We start from the raw sequence: 16,783 nt of genomic DNA on the forward strand, positions 1-16,783 counted from the left end.
GAGCCACAGTCAAATAAATTTAAAAAGTATGTTTTCTGAAAGAATTTCGACTGAGATTGATTGATGGATTAAAGTAAGAGAATGGCAATCAGTCTTCAGGTCAGTTTTATTTTTCGAACATTAAATATAACGCAAAAAAATTTCAAAAACTTTTTTTTTTCATGACAACCATTTCCAAGTCTGAAAAGATAAGTAGATTTTTCTTTCTTGGTCCATGCCTCATCCCTCTTTGGTATTTAATTGAGACGAACCTGTTCTGTCATTTGATCTAGATATATTTGGTTTCAGTAGTTGGCTGATGTTCAACTCATGAATAAGATATTGTTGTTTAAGGTCCTGCCAGAGTGAAGACAGCTGCACTTCTTGTCCAAGTGTGCAAAAGGTTTAAATATTTGCTGCACATATTCCTGCTGTCATTTTAAATGAGTATTATTTCATTTAGTTTTGCAATGGCTTCTACAGGTGAGGCTGTGGACAGGTGGTGATGACCCTCTGCTTTCAAAGTTCAATTGAAATTTCCATGATGGAGTCCTGAGAAGATGACGACTGAGACCAGCAGACTCATGGAAGAACCAAACCAGAAGGAGCAGAAGAGAAAGAAAGAAGGAAAACACGTGTCCTTTCCCCCAGATGACAACATCGTATCAGGCTTTGCTGAGCACAGGAATGCTGACAGAACAGGTATTCGCTGATTTATTGTTTGGACATCATAAAGATATTTATTCACATTTGGTTGATAAGTTACAAGTACTTTTGAACTACTTCCTTATATTATAGGTTGTAACATTGTCTTATGTTGTGGAAAATGTTCCACTTCAAACTTCTGAAATTAAATATAGCTTTATTTAGTTGAGTTTTCATAGTAAACATTTTTTTCTTTGATTCTACTGTAGATTCTTGCTGATTTTGTATTTATTGGATATCTACTGTATGAATGTTTGTATGTATGTACAGTATGTATGTATGTATGTATGTATGTATGTATGTATGTATGTATGTATGTATGTATGTATGTATGTATGTATGTATCTATGTATGTACGAATTTGTGTGCATGTGTGTGTAGGTATGATTTATTTAAGGTCTTCTTTCTTGTGTCCTGGTTACTCCCCTGGTACGATGGACAGCTCAGGAACACACCAGTCAGAACAAGTTCCTGCTCAAAAAACTGGACCGCTTGAGGGAAGCAAGGATGCACATCAATGACAGACGAATAGTAGTTTCAAAATAAAATCATTCATATGGAACACTCTTCTTTAATATGTTCAATGATAAAAGCTCTGATGGTTTTTGGGTACTATAGAATTAGACATTAGAAAACTATGCAACAAATTTTTTAGTTAACTAATCGCTGTGAAAGACAAAGAGAAAAATTTTCATGTCTACATTGGAGGGTAGGAAATCACACTGGACCAGGACATATTTGAGTCTGCGATGTAAAATAATCTGGATAATGTACTCTGGGTTAGACCCACTATATTAACACAATATACTTAATCTGACCTTATACTCTTGAACCTAATATATACAGAGAATACATTAATACGTAATTCTGAATGCTGTTCGGGTCTGTTGTCCTTGTTTTGTAATTGCTAAACTTTAATGTATATAATCAAAAATATCTTAAATTTAGCCCAGATTCTCAATCATACACAAAAATCTAAATGCTGTAAAATTCTAAATACCGTAAATACAAATTTTATAAAAATTGTTACATCTGGTCCCAAATGGTTGTAGTTCCTTTGACTGAAGATGAATATGAAGAATATTTTAATAATCTCGAGAGGAAATTATTTACCTCTACTCAATAAAATACATTCATACAACATATACTGTACATTACACAAGAATACAGCATTCATAATAAATAAATACAGCAGGAAGGGATATACAGGTAGGGTTCAGGGCCAAGAGACATGTAGACACAACTGTATAGACAAACACATACAAAATCTTACATCAAAAAGAACCTTACACACATACACACACACATCTCAGTCCAGTGGTAGTGACTTAGTGTGTTCCTGTGTTGTAGCTGATGATGGCGTCACCCTGGCAGACGTGATGGTGGCCTACCAGCAGAGCTGCAGCAAACTCCAGATCCATCCCAGAGCCGGCGTCCTGCAGCAGCTCCAGGTACCCCAGAGGACCTCTGATCAGGTCACCCCAACAGCAGTGAGCTGATCAGTGGGAACTGTGTGTGTGTGTCTGTTGGTGCAGCCGAAAGCAGTGGATACCGGTGTGTGTGTGTGTGTGTGTGTGTGTGTGTGTGTGTGTGTGTGTGTGTGTGTGTGTGTGTGTGTGTGTGTGTGTGTGTGTGTGTGTCTTATTACCTTCATCAGCAGAAGGTTTTGTGATGTTCAGAGTATTTACTTTAACGTTGGACAACGTGAATATTGTTCTCAATCAAGACCATCGTCAAAAGTTACTTAAAATTTAAGTGTCCAATAAGTCTTGGATGTACAGTAAGTGTCTTTCTTTCTCCCTTGTTTTATTATGAGCCAAGAAATGTACTGCATTGTAACTTAAAAACCGTGATGTGGTGCGAACAATGATTTTTGTGTTTGTTTGCAAGACTTGAAGTAAGATACTATGGAAAGTTGGGATTTGCAGAACTCCACTGGTGTGGATATTTTTTCGATTACGTTTATTAAATTATTTCAAACATGCATTAAACTGTTAGTAAGAACACACAAAACACACTAAGTTATCCCTCAGATATCTTTAGATCACTCTATTTTCATTTTGGCTTTCAAAAGCATTGCCCCATTACCCCTACTCAGTCATTTCACTCTCATGTCATGAAAACTCCATGAACTGTTGTGAAATTGTACTCATTTATGAATTAGTTGAAGAACAATTAGGGAAAATTTTGAAAAAGACAATGTTTAAGACAATGGATCTGAGTGAAAACATCACCTCTGATTGACATCCAGGCAGCGACAGATTTAGATCGACTAACAACTGGGATTCTGAAGGAAACATCTGCTACACAAGTTAGAAGTGGTTTCATTATGTTTCATTGCTTCAGGCTGCATGAGTAGGACTTTTCATGAGTAGTATTATTGTTATTTTATTTGTCCCCATAGGAATTCACTATTAAGCAAAGATAGGATATTATAGCTATTTGGAATAACTTCAGACTGCAATATTTATCAGTATGGCCCGTGCTCCTCAGTGTACTATTTTCAAAGTCACTGAGTCTTTCTAGCTAAGTTACTGTATTTCTACACACATTTAGAATAAATAAGTGGTCACCTTCATTAAGGAGTACATCTCCTACTTTGTAAGATATTAGAACATAGAGTCAGGATCACTTAGCATGCAGTTTGTAGCTGCATGTCAATGTGCATCCCTATCTTTTTGGAATTGAAGTTGTGTTTTCACACATTTATATCACAATCACTCTTGCCTTTCGTGCAAGCTTCCAAAAAGTTCTTTCTCAGACAAAGACACACATTCTCACCTCACTCATAAACTAACATATTTTCTCTTAGCCTCCATGCCAGCACGTAGTCTGCAATTCATAACCAATTTTATACACAAACTCTTGGATTAGTAAACACACACACACACACACACACACACACACACACACACACACACACACACACACACACACACACACACACACACAGACACTGCATAAATTTAACTTGAGATCAAGGGGAATTATTTGTGGAAAATTAAAGACTTAGCAGCGCTTATATTAAGCATACAGCGGCCGTATTATCTCCGAGGTGTTAATGAACCTAGCGCAGTGAAAACGAGTGTAGGTGGTCCTCCTGAAAGAGAAAAAATCTGTATGGTTAAGCATTAGCTAAGAGGGGCAAATTTAGACGAAAAGGGCTGCATGTGAATAAATCTATAATAATATGATGCAAAATGAAAAGGCAAGCGCCTAAAGAGCAAATTTCTAAATTAGGTCTTTTAAGGCAAGGGGAGACTCCCCCAAGGGTGAGCGTAGAAAACTATTCAAAGCTGTTTTTTTTTATTGCACCCTTGGGCCCTTTGCACTCCTTTGAAATTTTGTAAGTGGATAAAGTAGTATAGCTGTTCATGACATCTTCAAGCAATGGCTAATAGATTAGAACCAGTGAGAGAGCTATGTTTTCAGTTAGCATCTTACTCCATTTGGCTCACTGCTGATAAAGAAATAATTGGGAAAGTCACTGAGATCATCAGGGTCTCTCTATATGGGTTAATGGTTTGAGGAAATACCTTAACTGGATAGGAGTGATACCCCTATCCCCTTCCGTCAATCGCCACCTTACCATGGTGGAGGGAGTTGATTACCATAATAATCCTAGGAGCAGTGTTGTCTGGGGTACTTTCCAATTTCATTTTACCCATTGTAGGGTCTCTCATGGCAAAGGGACTCCAAGAGAAGGGTTTGACAAAGTGTTTTTGGAAACATCCCTGATGAAAAATATTCAAACTAATCAGTCGTAGCCTGGAGGGATACCAGGGCCCTTCCCTGGAGCCAAGCCCAGGGCAGAGGTCCATCAGCAAACGCCTAGTGACTGAGTCTTTATCTATGGGATCTAGCAGGGCTCAGCTGCGAAACATGGACATAGGAATTCCCTCCCGTGGGCCCACCATGCACAGAAGAAGCTGCAGGGTTCCTGTGCGATGTGGATTGGGCAGCAGTAAAAGGCAGGTGCCTTTGTCCCATCCCCTGTTACTGAAGCTAATGATGGTGGATGAGGTCCCAAGGTTTTTCGAGAGATTGAGAAACCAACTAGTGACAGTTGGTGTCACCCCTACACACAGTTTTGGGTCTGGACAGAAAAGGAAATGAAAGTCCTGTTTCCCTGCACCATCAGGTCATGAATGAGTTTTGACTGTTGTCTGCACATAAGCACCAAACAGCAGTTCAGAGGAACCCATCATTTCTGGAGTCTTTGGGACAGGTGCTGGAAAGTATTCCCTCAGGGGACTCCATTCTTCTGCAGGGGGACTTCAATGGTCACATGGACAATGACAGCATAATCTGGAGGGGCATGATTTGGTGGGACAGACTTCCCGGTCTGACTCTGAGTTCAGTTTTTAACTTCTGTTGTCATCACTGTTTATCATAAGAGGTCATAGGTCAATAATTGACTTTGTAGTTGTATCAGTTGATTTACAGTCATACGTTCTGGACTCTAGGGTAAAGAGAGGCGCCAAGCTCTCAACCAGTCACCACCTGTTAGTGAGTTGGATCAGGCGGTGGGGAAAGATGCCGGAGAAAAGTAGGAGGCCCAAACAAATGGTGAGTGAAAAACGTCTGGATGAGCACCCAGTCAAATCCTTGATAACATTCTGGGGGTGGCAAAGGAAATGGAATTTCAGTGCACTGTTTTCAGTGTTGCCATTACCAAGTTGGTTGTTTGGAGCTGTGGTTCCAAGATTAGTGCTGGTTGTGGCCACAATACCCAAACCTGGACCAGAGATGAGGGATGCTGTCACAATGAAGAAAGAGTTTTACTGGGTACGGTTGGCCTGTGGGAGTCTAGACGCGACTGATGAGTAAAGGTAGGCAAAGCGATGACCACCTTCGAGCTGTCATGGTATCTGGTCATGGCTAAGGTTTGGCAAAACCATGGAAGACAACTTTCAGTTAGCCCTGAAGAGTTTCTGGCAAACATTCAACATATTTTGAGGGGAAAATCCAAAAAACAGTTCTGCAGTAGCACGCCTCTGGGGTAGATGTATGGAGGGAGCATGAGAGTTTGTCCAATAAATTCACATGAGCTTTGTGGACCTGGAGAAGTCTTATGACCATGTCCACTGAGGCATTCTATGGTGGCTACTTCAGGAGTATTGGGTGTGTCCAGTGTCTGCATTCACAGAGTCAAAGTGTAGTTTGCGTTGCCAGAAGTCAGACTTTCCAGTTGTGGTCGAACTCTACCAGAGTTGCCCCTTGTCATAGGATCTCTTCATAACCTTTATGGTCAGAATCTCTAAGCACAACCAAGTGGTGGAAGGTGTCGAGTTCAGTAGTTTTAGGATTCCATGTCTGCTTTTTGCAGATGACCTGGTCCCACTGGTCTTACTGAACACTGACCTCCAGCTCACACTGAAGCAGTTTGCAGTGGTCAGGATGAAGATCACCACCTCTAAATCTGACACCATGATTCTCAGTGCTTAAGGATGGAGTGCCCTCTTCGGGTTGGAGAGGAGTCCCTCCCTCAAGAGGAGACGTTAAGTATCTCTTATTCTCAATTGAAGGAAAAATGGAATGTTAAATAGACAGGTGGATGAGTGCGGCGTCAACAGTGATGCAGTCGCTCTACCAGTCCATGGTGACGAAGAGAAATGAGCCACAATGCAATTACTGTTCTGTCTACGTTCCATCTCTCACCTATAATCATGAGCTCTGGGTAAAGACTGAAAGTATAAAATCATGAGCAAAGAGTAGCTTTGATTAGAGATGGGGGAGGAGCTCAAACATCCGGGACAGGCTCAAGGAGCTCCTCCGCATGGAGTGGAGCCAGCTGGTCAGGATACCCCCTGGACATCTTCCAAGGGAGGAGGACATGTCAGTGTGGGAGGAGACCCAGAGGCAGACCCAGGACTCGCTGAAAAGCACCGTGGGATCCCCCCCCAAAGGAGTTGATGGAAGTGTCTGGGCCTTCCTTCTCAAACATTCCCCTGTGACTCGGATGTGGATGAGTGGTTGAAAATGAACAAATGAAGGAATGATAACTGAGATCACATCAGCAGCTGATTCATTTGTTGCTAAAGGTTGGGCTCATCAAGAGAGAGAGAGAGATACATTGTTCAGATTTATTAATCAATTGACGAATCAATATTTTGTGTTTTAAATGAGTGTTCACTTCAAGCTGCTGCATTGCCTTCATTTCACTTAACCTCTTACGAAATATTCCAAGAGGTTCCACCTGTAACTGTATGTTACACATGTTACACGCATGGTTGTGCCCTGGTTACTGAAGTGAATGCAGGTAAATTTTATTTGATCCTTCTTGAGAGAAATCGATCTCAATCTAATGAAAACAAGATAAAGAATAAAATAAATCTGAGAAATTATTTGAGATGTTGTAATTCCTACAAACACACTCATTCTAAGCCATTTTGATCAGTCAGAGAGAGAGCGAGGTAAATCTATGCTAAAAGAGAATACATTTTAGAGAGGCCTATAGAGAACAGTCAATAAACTTTTGGGGAAAATATTTTAATTGAGTTTACTGCAGTCCATTCATCAAAGGGTTGCATGACACATCTGCACCTTAACAGAATTGAAAGAAACAAATAGAATGTATACTGTATGTGCTGAAAAGCATTTGTAAATGTATTCAACATATCTTACAAAGATGGATTATCTGAATGTTCTGCCATTCGTGTTGTGTTAATGCTGATTTATTCATTGATTTATGTACAAGCAAACAGCGGTTGTGTCTAAGTTTTAAGTGAAGTATTTCCCAACTCCCCAAACACTAAAGGACTCCATTTGGAGAATAAGCCAGTAATTAGTTGCGTGCTGGCATGTCTTTTAAAGAATATCTTAGTGTTCGTTCTCTTTGCAGATTATTCAGTTGAGTGGACTGAAAAGAAATCAATTACTACAACTTAACTTTCATTACATGTCCCACAGCTGGCCTAACATGACAATATGCCTCTTTTAAATTCATAGGGTCAGATTCAATTCTCACAAATGTTATTATCATGAGATAAACAGCTAAACCGCTCTTGAGAAAGCGGGGGGGGGGGCATGAGAATTTATTTTTTTACAGCGCATTAATGCTTTCTCAGCTCTTTTAATTAGCATTAATGTCGCAATGCAACTACATTATTATATCACCTCCCAGAAACACACACATATACACAGAATGCTATATCCTTGTCTTTATAATTCTAAAAGGATTTTTTTTTTAATGAAATGTATGCTGATTCTTATCACACCCCCAATCCGGAATAGTCTGCAGTGCGTTAAATATCACTTTTTTTCTACGTGGTTGTTCGAAGGATTTGCATGCAAAATTAAAGCTGGGGAGGAGGAGTGTGTGTGTGTGTGTGTGTGTGTGTGTGTGTGTATGTGTCTGAATGTTAGCGCTTATCAGAGAACAGCAGGGGGACTGGACATATGTTGCTCCTCTCATTACAGGCCGCGACGGTGATAACAGGGCGGTAAGTGGCACATTTTGAAACGCTGTACAGTAGCAGCCACCGCCATCATCATCATAAAGAGGAGCGAGGAGAATGGGCACCACAGGACCCGCTGCTAACACACTCCAGTCTGTCATTCACACACCCACGCTGTCTGACACAACATGCTTTACTTAAAATACATTGACTCTACAGTATCTTCATTGTAGTTTTACACAGTTTTGCTTTAATGCCATTTGGGAAACAGCATGCACAAGTGGAAAAGGATAAAAACTCATCTACGTTGTAAAAAGAGTCTATTTTACATTTTCTGCCTCTAATTGAATTCAGAGCGGTTGCAGTTAAACTGAACGGCGTGTGCGATTCACTATTGGGGGTACACTATTAGGCTGAATTGAATTTGCATGGGTGGCTGGTCACACAAGTAATACGAGTTGCTTGTGTGAATAGGATAATATTCCAGAATTGGAATCACTGAGGGCTCATTCAGTGGTGAAGCTCAGACCAAAGCCGTCACAGAACCAACACATGAAGACTCTAGACCACCATCAAAATCAGTCATGTTGTCAGGTTGTGCCTTTATAGCTGTATGTTGCCTCTCCCTGTCTTTGGTGTGTTTACAGGGTTTCTAACACAAACCTGTATCGGTTTACCCTCAGTCACGTCAGCATGTAGACTTCATCCAAACAGGTTTCATTCTGCTCAGGTGTGTCTTGGAGTCTTTCTGCCTCTTTCCCGAGGAAAATGCTTGAAATCCGACAAAGACTCTGCTTTTTTCTTGAGTTAAAAAATCGAGGTCATTATTATGGGGTGTTAACGCAGCTAAGAAGATCAGTATGAAAGGACTGAACATTTAGGGAGCAGGAGTTTGGTGGTTTCACGTGTGTGGAGCACGAACAGGGAGGCTAAAAACCAGCCGAGCACGTCAGAGGATGGGGAGTTAAGTCATTATGCGTCAAGTTGATTGATTGATTGATTGATTGATTGATTGATTGATTGATTGACTGATTGATTGTTCTTAAAGTGCTGTTGGGTGAATGTATGCAACGTTACTAATGCCAACAACTAAATAGTCCTGATAAAAACGTTCTGATTCCGTCGTATGTAGAGAGTAGAGTAGAACTTTACTGATCCCTTAAGAAGGTTCCGTCAGGGAAGTTAAGTTCTCCGTCGCACTACACACACCACAGTGAGTACACACACAAAAAAATAGAAACAAAACAAACAGAAAAAGCACACAGGAAGCACCAGCACACAGTAAGAAGTACCAACACCAAATAGAAAGAGTAATAAATAAGCCATGAAACAACCCCCATGTGATTTTAATGTTTCAAATCTATTTCAAAAACCAGAAAATATCAGAGTAAAATCACTTCTAGATCCTCAACCTGCCCCCTGTGAGTGGACGTCTGTCTGTACATTGATTTTACGATGACTTCATTCTCATAAAGAGACTGTCCAACTGGCGGTACCACCTTTCATTTGATTTATTCTCGGTTTGCTAGTTATTTACATGGTTTTCTGTAGCTGTTTGAGCATTTAGATTTCTGTTTTCATTCATTCATTTCATTGAAAATTAATATATGAAAGTAGAGTCATTGGAGATTCACCTCTTTGTTCCCAACAAACACAAAACCTGCGATGGATTTCAACCCAGGTCATTCCAGCAGTGAGGGAACAGCTCAACAACGTGCTGCCTCTTTCTATTTTCTGTCTTGTATAAATGATTTAATTTTAAAGGCTTAAATTAAGATTGATTAAATCCAGTGTTTGTGCCAATGAACAGACCCAGAGTCCCTCCACAGGCTGTGGTAAACGCTGAAGTTATTGGGCTGTGAAGACTTCACGTGGGCCACATTACCCACACACAGAAAAGTTCCTTTAGCATACACATTTCTTTGCTATTTTTTAACATTTATTTGTATTGTTATACTATTAAAGCTGTTTCAAAATAGAATACTATCAGGAATGAAATGTTAAACTAAACTGAGAGTAAAACGTAAAAGACACACCCAGTCTGAAGCCGTATCACAGGCTCAGACATCGATTCAACACATTTACCTTTTAGATGCTATTTTTGACATCAGACATTGAAGGAATTGTATATTTTACTCAAAACAGCGTTAATTAAGTCACTAAATGTATACTGTCATGTATTTCAAAAGCAGCACAGTTGAACAAAGGCACCGACAGAGGGAAATACTGTGAAAGTCAATTAGAATTTTATGTTCGTTTTTACATCTCCTTTTTAATGATAAATGAAGTTGCTAATTTTTGCCCGTGCTCTTTCTAGACACTGCCGCTTTAATTGCTAATTGTTAACGGTGAATGAATACATTTGCATATTAATTAGCTCACAATTTACATTTTTAATTTGCTGCCTTCAAAGGGTGTGAGATAAAAGGTTGTGTTATTTTAAATAATTTATCTTTTATTTCAGAAGGAGAAAAAAAAGATGCTGAAAGGAAAAACGCAAGGGGTTATTTTTAGTTCGAAAGCATTGTTAAAAAAAACACAAACATGCACACACACACACACACACACACACACACACACACACACACACACACACACACACACATATATACATATATATATATATATATATATATATATATATATATATATATATATATATATATATATATATATTTAATTAAATGGGCTAAAGAGAATAATACTGCACTTAAACAATTTTTAATTCAAAGCCTCCCGGAGAAGCAGAGCAGCTTTAGGCGGATAAGTGAAGAGCAGTGAATGCACCAGAGATGACTTCTGTGGAAGTCAAGTTTGGAAACCAAATCCGGCCTCTGTGTGTGTGTGTGTGTGTGTGTGTGTGTGTGTGTGTGTGTGTGTGTGTGTGTGTGTGTGTGTGTGTGTGTGTGTGCCTGCGTGCGTGTGTGTGTGTGTGTGTGTGTGTGTGTGTGAGGGAGAGACCGGGGTTTTTTTCTTCTTTTTTTCACTCCATTTTGTCGTCTCTCCCTCCTGACACATCAATAGATTTGGCAACTGACGCCTTCAGTTCCTGTCTTCAGTGTGAGGCGGCGGCGAGCAGAGAGGGAAGCGAACAAGTTCAGAAATTCATTAAGATGAAAAAACAGCCGCCACTGTATTTCTTGTGAGGAAGAACTGCTGCTTGTGTGTTTTTTCCTCATTCTTTGTGTGTGTGTGTCTTTGGGAGTATGGTATGGGTGCATTCTTTTTCAAGTATTGTTCATTGTTCATTCAAACAAATGAGTTTTGGGATCCGTCATCAGCCACGCGTTACCACACCTTTCTTTCAGAAATAAACAGAAATGAAAGAAATGCATAAAAAGTCAGAGCAAAGTGGACGCAACCAGTAAAATAAACAAAGCAAAGCAGGAAAGTCTTACCTGAAATGCTTCCTCTCACCCTGGTTTAAAAAAAAAAGAATACACTCTTATAAGAGCCGTTTGGATCCCACTTCTGACTATTTAAAATTCGACACATATTTACGGTAAATCAAATAAAGAGCTGAACAGAATCTGATGTAGCATTACAGCGGGGGAAGCAGAGCTATTAGTGGCACACAGCCAGCAGATAAATTAGACTCTTTAACAGCTTTAAATCAGGAGAACTGATTAACATTAAAAAAAAAAATGCAAGCATCTGCATCAATCTGTAAAGAAGAAAAACTGATGGATTAAAAACTCATTTTATCTTCCAACTGTATAAATATTCCTAAACTGATTTTGCATTTGTTGGTGAATATGATATAAATAAAACTGTAAATGTATTTACTAGAATACTCACTGGTTAAAAAAAAAAAAAGACAAGTGTGAGGGGAGGGATGGGGGTGATTCACAGCTTTTCCTCCTGGCGGTGGTGATGGCGACCGTGAGGAAGAGTTAATCTACCAATCAGGTTACGAGAGTGAAGCTGTAGTTTCAGTCAGTGTGGGCCAGAACAGAATATCAGTCAGTGTTTCAGACAGTACGTGCACACGAGTGTGAGCTGCAGGAGTGAATAATATGTGGACACACACTTATTCACAAAAACAAATTCCAACTGAAAGAGTTGGAGGAACGTGCACCGATATTCCAAAAGTTATTAGAATTATTACATTTAAAAAATGAGAAAAAAATTACACATTTCATAACTGATTTTTTTTCACCTGATAATTCTGAATAAAGAATTCATTTGATAATTCAGTTATTCTATTTTTTTTTTTTTTTTTTCACATTGATGGCACTTTTTCCCAATCTTGTAAAAATTGAAGGATAAAAAAATAAATCATACAGATAATAAAAGATAGATGGGTCAAATTAAAAACAAGTAATGAAACAGTAATATGTGAATGCGCTTAAATGATTGTAATTTGTACATTTTGGAAAAGAAATATACGACACTAAAACAGTATTCAAGCAACTTGAGTCTGTCTGGACCAACAAAAGCTGAATGAAGGGACGGCACATTCTGTGGCCCTCGGAACAACCTGGCCCTAAAACGCTTCAATGGTGTTAACTAGAAAAAAGAAATACCAAAAAATATATTATCAACTGTAATGTTGTAACAATTCATCATGAAGAAACTAAATTGCTACAAATTACAGTTGTTATTATTTTCATGTGTGTGTGTGTGTGTGTGTGTGTGCGTGTGTGTGTGTGTGTGTGTGTGTGTGTGTGTGTGTGTGTGTGTGTGTGTAATTATTCAATATAATATTAGCCACAGTGAACACATAGCTAATGTGAATCCATGATGTAACAACCAACTGTCTCATTTCCTCTTCTAAAAACAGACAAATCTAAATATAAAGACAGGAGACGACGCGCTGAAGGGCAGAAAATGTGACAATTATGAAGAAGTTACAGGGATTCTATCATTTACAAAATAAATAAATGATGAACGTGTGTTTGGAAATGCCCAGCGACACTGTGTTAAGTTTTTTTTTTTTTTTTTAAATGTTTCTGTACCTACAACTCTAAAGGGAGTGTGCACAACATTTTGATCAAACACAACAGAAGACCATACAATCTGTTTCAATAAAAATGAAATTTAAAAAATGACATTTTTCTTCGGTTTTCAATAAGAAACGTCAGTATTGTTATAGCGTTGGTAAATGTTTTCCAGTAGATCTTAATGGCATTATGGCCCATAGATGTTGTCTATACTGCTTATACCTGACATACCAACATATGGCAAGAATCTTGACATAAATTGTTATGGCTGAATTATGTTAAAACCCCAGTAATGCTGTGGATCCACCACATCTAGTAAGTAAAAATAGCAAAAGTGCAAAACCCAGCTAAACTAAATGTTGTAGGTACGGTGTTCTTGTACCAAAAAACAAACTGAGGAAAATAGGGTGAATTTCTGACATTTTGCTCCCTCCATGATGATTCCTCTGAAGGATTATTCAAATGAGTGTTCAGTCTTAACCTAAACATTAAATATGAGTCAGTGAATGTCATTCAGCAACCCTCTGCTGAGCCAAGACGAACCGATGAACATACATTTCAGATCCCTCCCTGCTTTTAAACATCGACATAAATAGACTTTGTGTATCAAACAGGAACCTCCATCGTGTTCCAGGTGAACATTTGAAGGGCGTGTCAGGGAATCTCATTTTACTGTCATCTATAAAAATCTCAACCCTTTCCCTATTGTGTGTGTCAGTAGAGAAACAAAAAAACAAAAAAAAAACCCTTCCATCCGAACAAATCTGCCATCTCCGGTGATTGATGCTGTCAAATTGGATGTATGTGGAATACTGGTTCTGGCAAATGAACACATCAACTGATGACCAGCTGTTTCTAATTATTATACACTGGTTAATTAGGACGCCGTGTCACCATCAGCCACGGCGGTAAACCGTGTGAAATTCATAATTCATGCTCTGGCGTCCAATAAGCCTCCCTGATGAAACCGGGACTGTGTAGCGTGGATGGAGAGGCTGGGGAGGGAGGATGGTGCACTGCTGTCGGCTGCCAAGTGTGTGTGTGTGTGTGTGTGTGTGTGTGTGTGTGTGTGTGTGTGTGTGTGTGTGTGTGTTCACGCCTTCTCATCACACCTCCTGCTTCTACTTTTTTCCCTGTCTCCCTCTCAGCAGGGTGTGTGTGTAGGTGGCGGTGTGAAATGTCTGGATCTCAAAGGTAAGCTCAGCGCTCCTCTTCCTCATTATTAGATATGATAGAAGACTTTATGTGACATCCATGAGACACTGAAGGATTTTATACTGTTTCACCCATTTGGTCACATTGTCAGTAGTAACAATATTGATTACAGATCAAAAGTATCCATCTTAAATACTGTTATATAGTACTAATAATGTACTACAGCTTTTATAACTTTTCTGAAAAGAAGAAAAATCAAAATAATAAAACTGTGGTATTTATGAATTAACAGGAGACGCTGGGAATAAATGGATTATTGGTTGAAAATAAGTCCTGTTCCAAAACTTGCAAACTATAACAACAAATATTCCACTTTTTCCCCATAACTGTGTACTTTACAAATACAAAACATCCTGCATAGACTAAAGTACATTGTGTTATAAATACAAAATATCCCTATCAAATAAACTAACATTCTACAACACATCACAAATTACTTAATTACAGTATTTTCCGCACTATAAGGCGCACTGGACTATAAGGCGCACCCTCAATAATTTGTTTGTTTTATAATTTATTTCATATATAAGGGACACCGGATTATAAGGCGCACACAATAAAAAATAAATAAAATGTATTTGATAAACCACAGCGGCTGTAGCTTCGCAATCCGTCCACTAGATGGAGCCGCGCTGCTCAGACAGTCATGATTGCATTCATGACTTCCTGACTACCTCTGAATGGCCCCTATTGTTATGTCAATAAGACATTCTGAGCCTCATCAAGGAAACCTGATCACTTGATCACTTTGCCATCTTAGAAAGAAGTCAACACGCATATTAAAAAACCTGACATTAAAAACTGGTTTAATTCATTACGAGTGCAGTCAGTGCCAACAGAGCGGATTATTTCCTGATCGGAAGTTAGAAGCAGATATTTAAGCTCCGTCGTTCGTCTTCGTTTATTAATTAAATATTGTTTCGATCGATCGGTAGTCCAGTCGGAGGTGAGGTGCAGCTATTTGCTGCTTTGTGTCCTCAACAATTTTTAACTAGTTTTAATGTCAGGCTGATAATTTACTGTCAAACGTGACGCTGTTTTACTCCTAGAACTGACTCTAACGTCGGTGTCTCACCGCCGTGAATCTCACTGCACGTCGCTGCAGACAGAATACACAAGCCTGAATGCGCCCCTCCGCCCCCCCAGAGCTATCAACTACATTTGTAAATCAATGCAGCACACCCGTTGGCACCTTTGTCTAGCAGTGACTGTTTGAAATTTCAGAAAAGGCTGTAAGTTCATCTCTCAGGGTCTTTATTCACCTTTAGTCCAGTTTCTCCGTGTGTTTCCACAGACTAATAGAATGGACCGTCACTAGATTCCAGATGACAGCACAATGGGGTTTTTAGACCAATTCAGTTTAAAGTGGGTTATTTCTGACGCCAAATAGTTAGAAATACTGAGATCAGTCAGTCAGTCAGACTTTATTAATAGAATTGTTGAAAGTTCCTCATGTTTTTCTACGTAACCACCGGTGCTCCTACAGTCTGCTCTACCGTCTGAGAGCAGCTCAGTCAGAGCTGGGACCCAAACCTGTTTTTGATCCTGATCCCTAGCCTAAACCCGAGCCTGATCCTGATCCTGTTTCAAAGCCCGGACCGGGTCCTGTATCCGAGCTTGTTTTGGAGCCTGTTCCTGAGCCTTGAGTTGTAATCCTTCCACCTGTTTGTTGGTCTGCCCTGAGGTCTCCTCCCAGTGGGACATTCCACAAACACCTGATGGCATCATCACCAGATGCCCCGACCACCTCAGCTGACTCCTTTCTACTCCTTTCTGGCTGTACTCTCACAAATAGCCATGTTTCTCACCCTATGTCGAAGGGAGACAAAATTTTCCCACCTGAGAAACAGGAACACAACAAATAGGAAATAGAAATAGGAACAAAGATCTAATGCTGCTCGTGTGGTTGACCGGCCAACGTAAAGAGCAGTGATGACGTGTTTTCTTTTGCACCAATAATGCTGCTTTATGTGAATTCAATTGTCCCCTGGGGACAAGTACAATTTGTCGGATTGAATTATACGGAATTAACGGTAGATGGAGAGCTTTACCTCCTGGCCCTCTTTGTTGCAGCAGCACGATAAAGCAGCTGCAACACTGCTCCTTCTGTCCCAATTTTTTTATTTTCTTTTTTTTTTCATTTTGTATACTTGTCTGATACTTGCTCAAGGGCGCCTCAGCAGTGCTCTTGAGGTGAACTGACACCTCCTACTGTCAGCTCACACTCCGGGTGGCTGGGCGGGAGCGGGAATCGAACCGCCGATCTTAGATCATAGGACGACCTGCTTTACCGCTGAGACACTGCCGCCCACCAGTCCAATCTCCGTTCAGTCTCATGATCCATTGTTCCCTCACTCATGAACAGACCCTGAGACACTTAAAGTCTTTCCCTTGAGGCAGAGCCTCATCCCCCACTCGGAGGAGGCAGTCCACTGGCCTCCTGCTAAGAACTATGACCTCAGATTTGGAGGTGCTGATCCTTAAACCGGACCAGTGAGTGTTGCAGGTCACAGGCCAATGACGGGACCACATCAGCTGCAA

At 39.8% G+C, this 16,783-nt stretch overlaps 1 protein-coding gene across 1 annotated transcript in view; it reads left to right on the forward strand.

Moving 5' to 3' along the window:
- The first annotated feature begins 539 nt into the window (after positions 1 to 539).
- The window catches only part of si:dkey-288a3.2 (protein phosphatase 1 regulatory subunit 37), a 46,664-nt gene continuing 30,420 nt past the window's right edge, over positions 540 to 16,783 (forward strand). Inside the window, exons 1-3 of the mRNA XM_068339265.1 lie at positions 540 to 681; positions 2,035 to 2,135; positions 14,176 to 14,221. Coding sequence (XP_068195366.1) covers positions 540 to 681; positions 2,035 to 2,135; positions 14,176 to 14,221 — 289 coding nt within the window. The remainder of the gene's footprint in view (positions 682 to 2,034; positions 2,136 to 14,175; positions 14,222 to 16,783) is intronic.

The sequence above is a fragment of the Antennarius striatus genome, chromosome 17, assembly GCF_040054535.1.
Source record: "Antennarius striatus isolate MH-2024 chromosome 17, ASM4005453v1, whole genome shotgun sequence".
NCBI classification, from domain to species: domain Eukaryota; kingdom Metazoa; phylum Chordata; class Actinopteri; order Lophiiformes; family Antennariidae; genus Antennarius; species Antennarius striatus.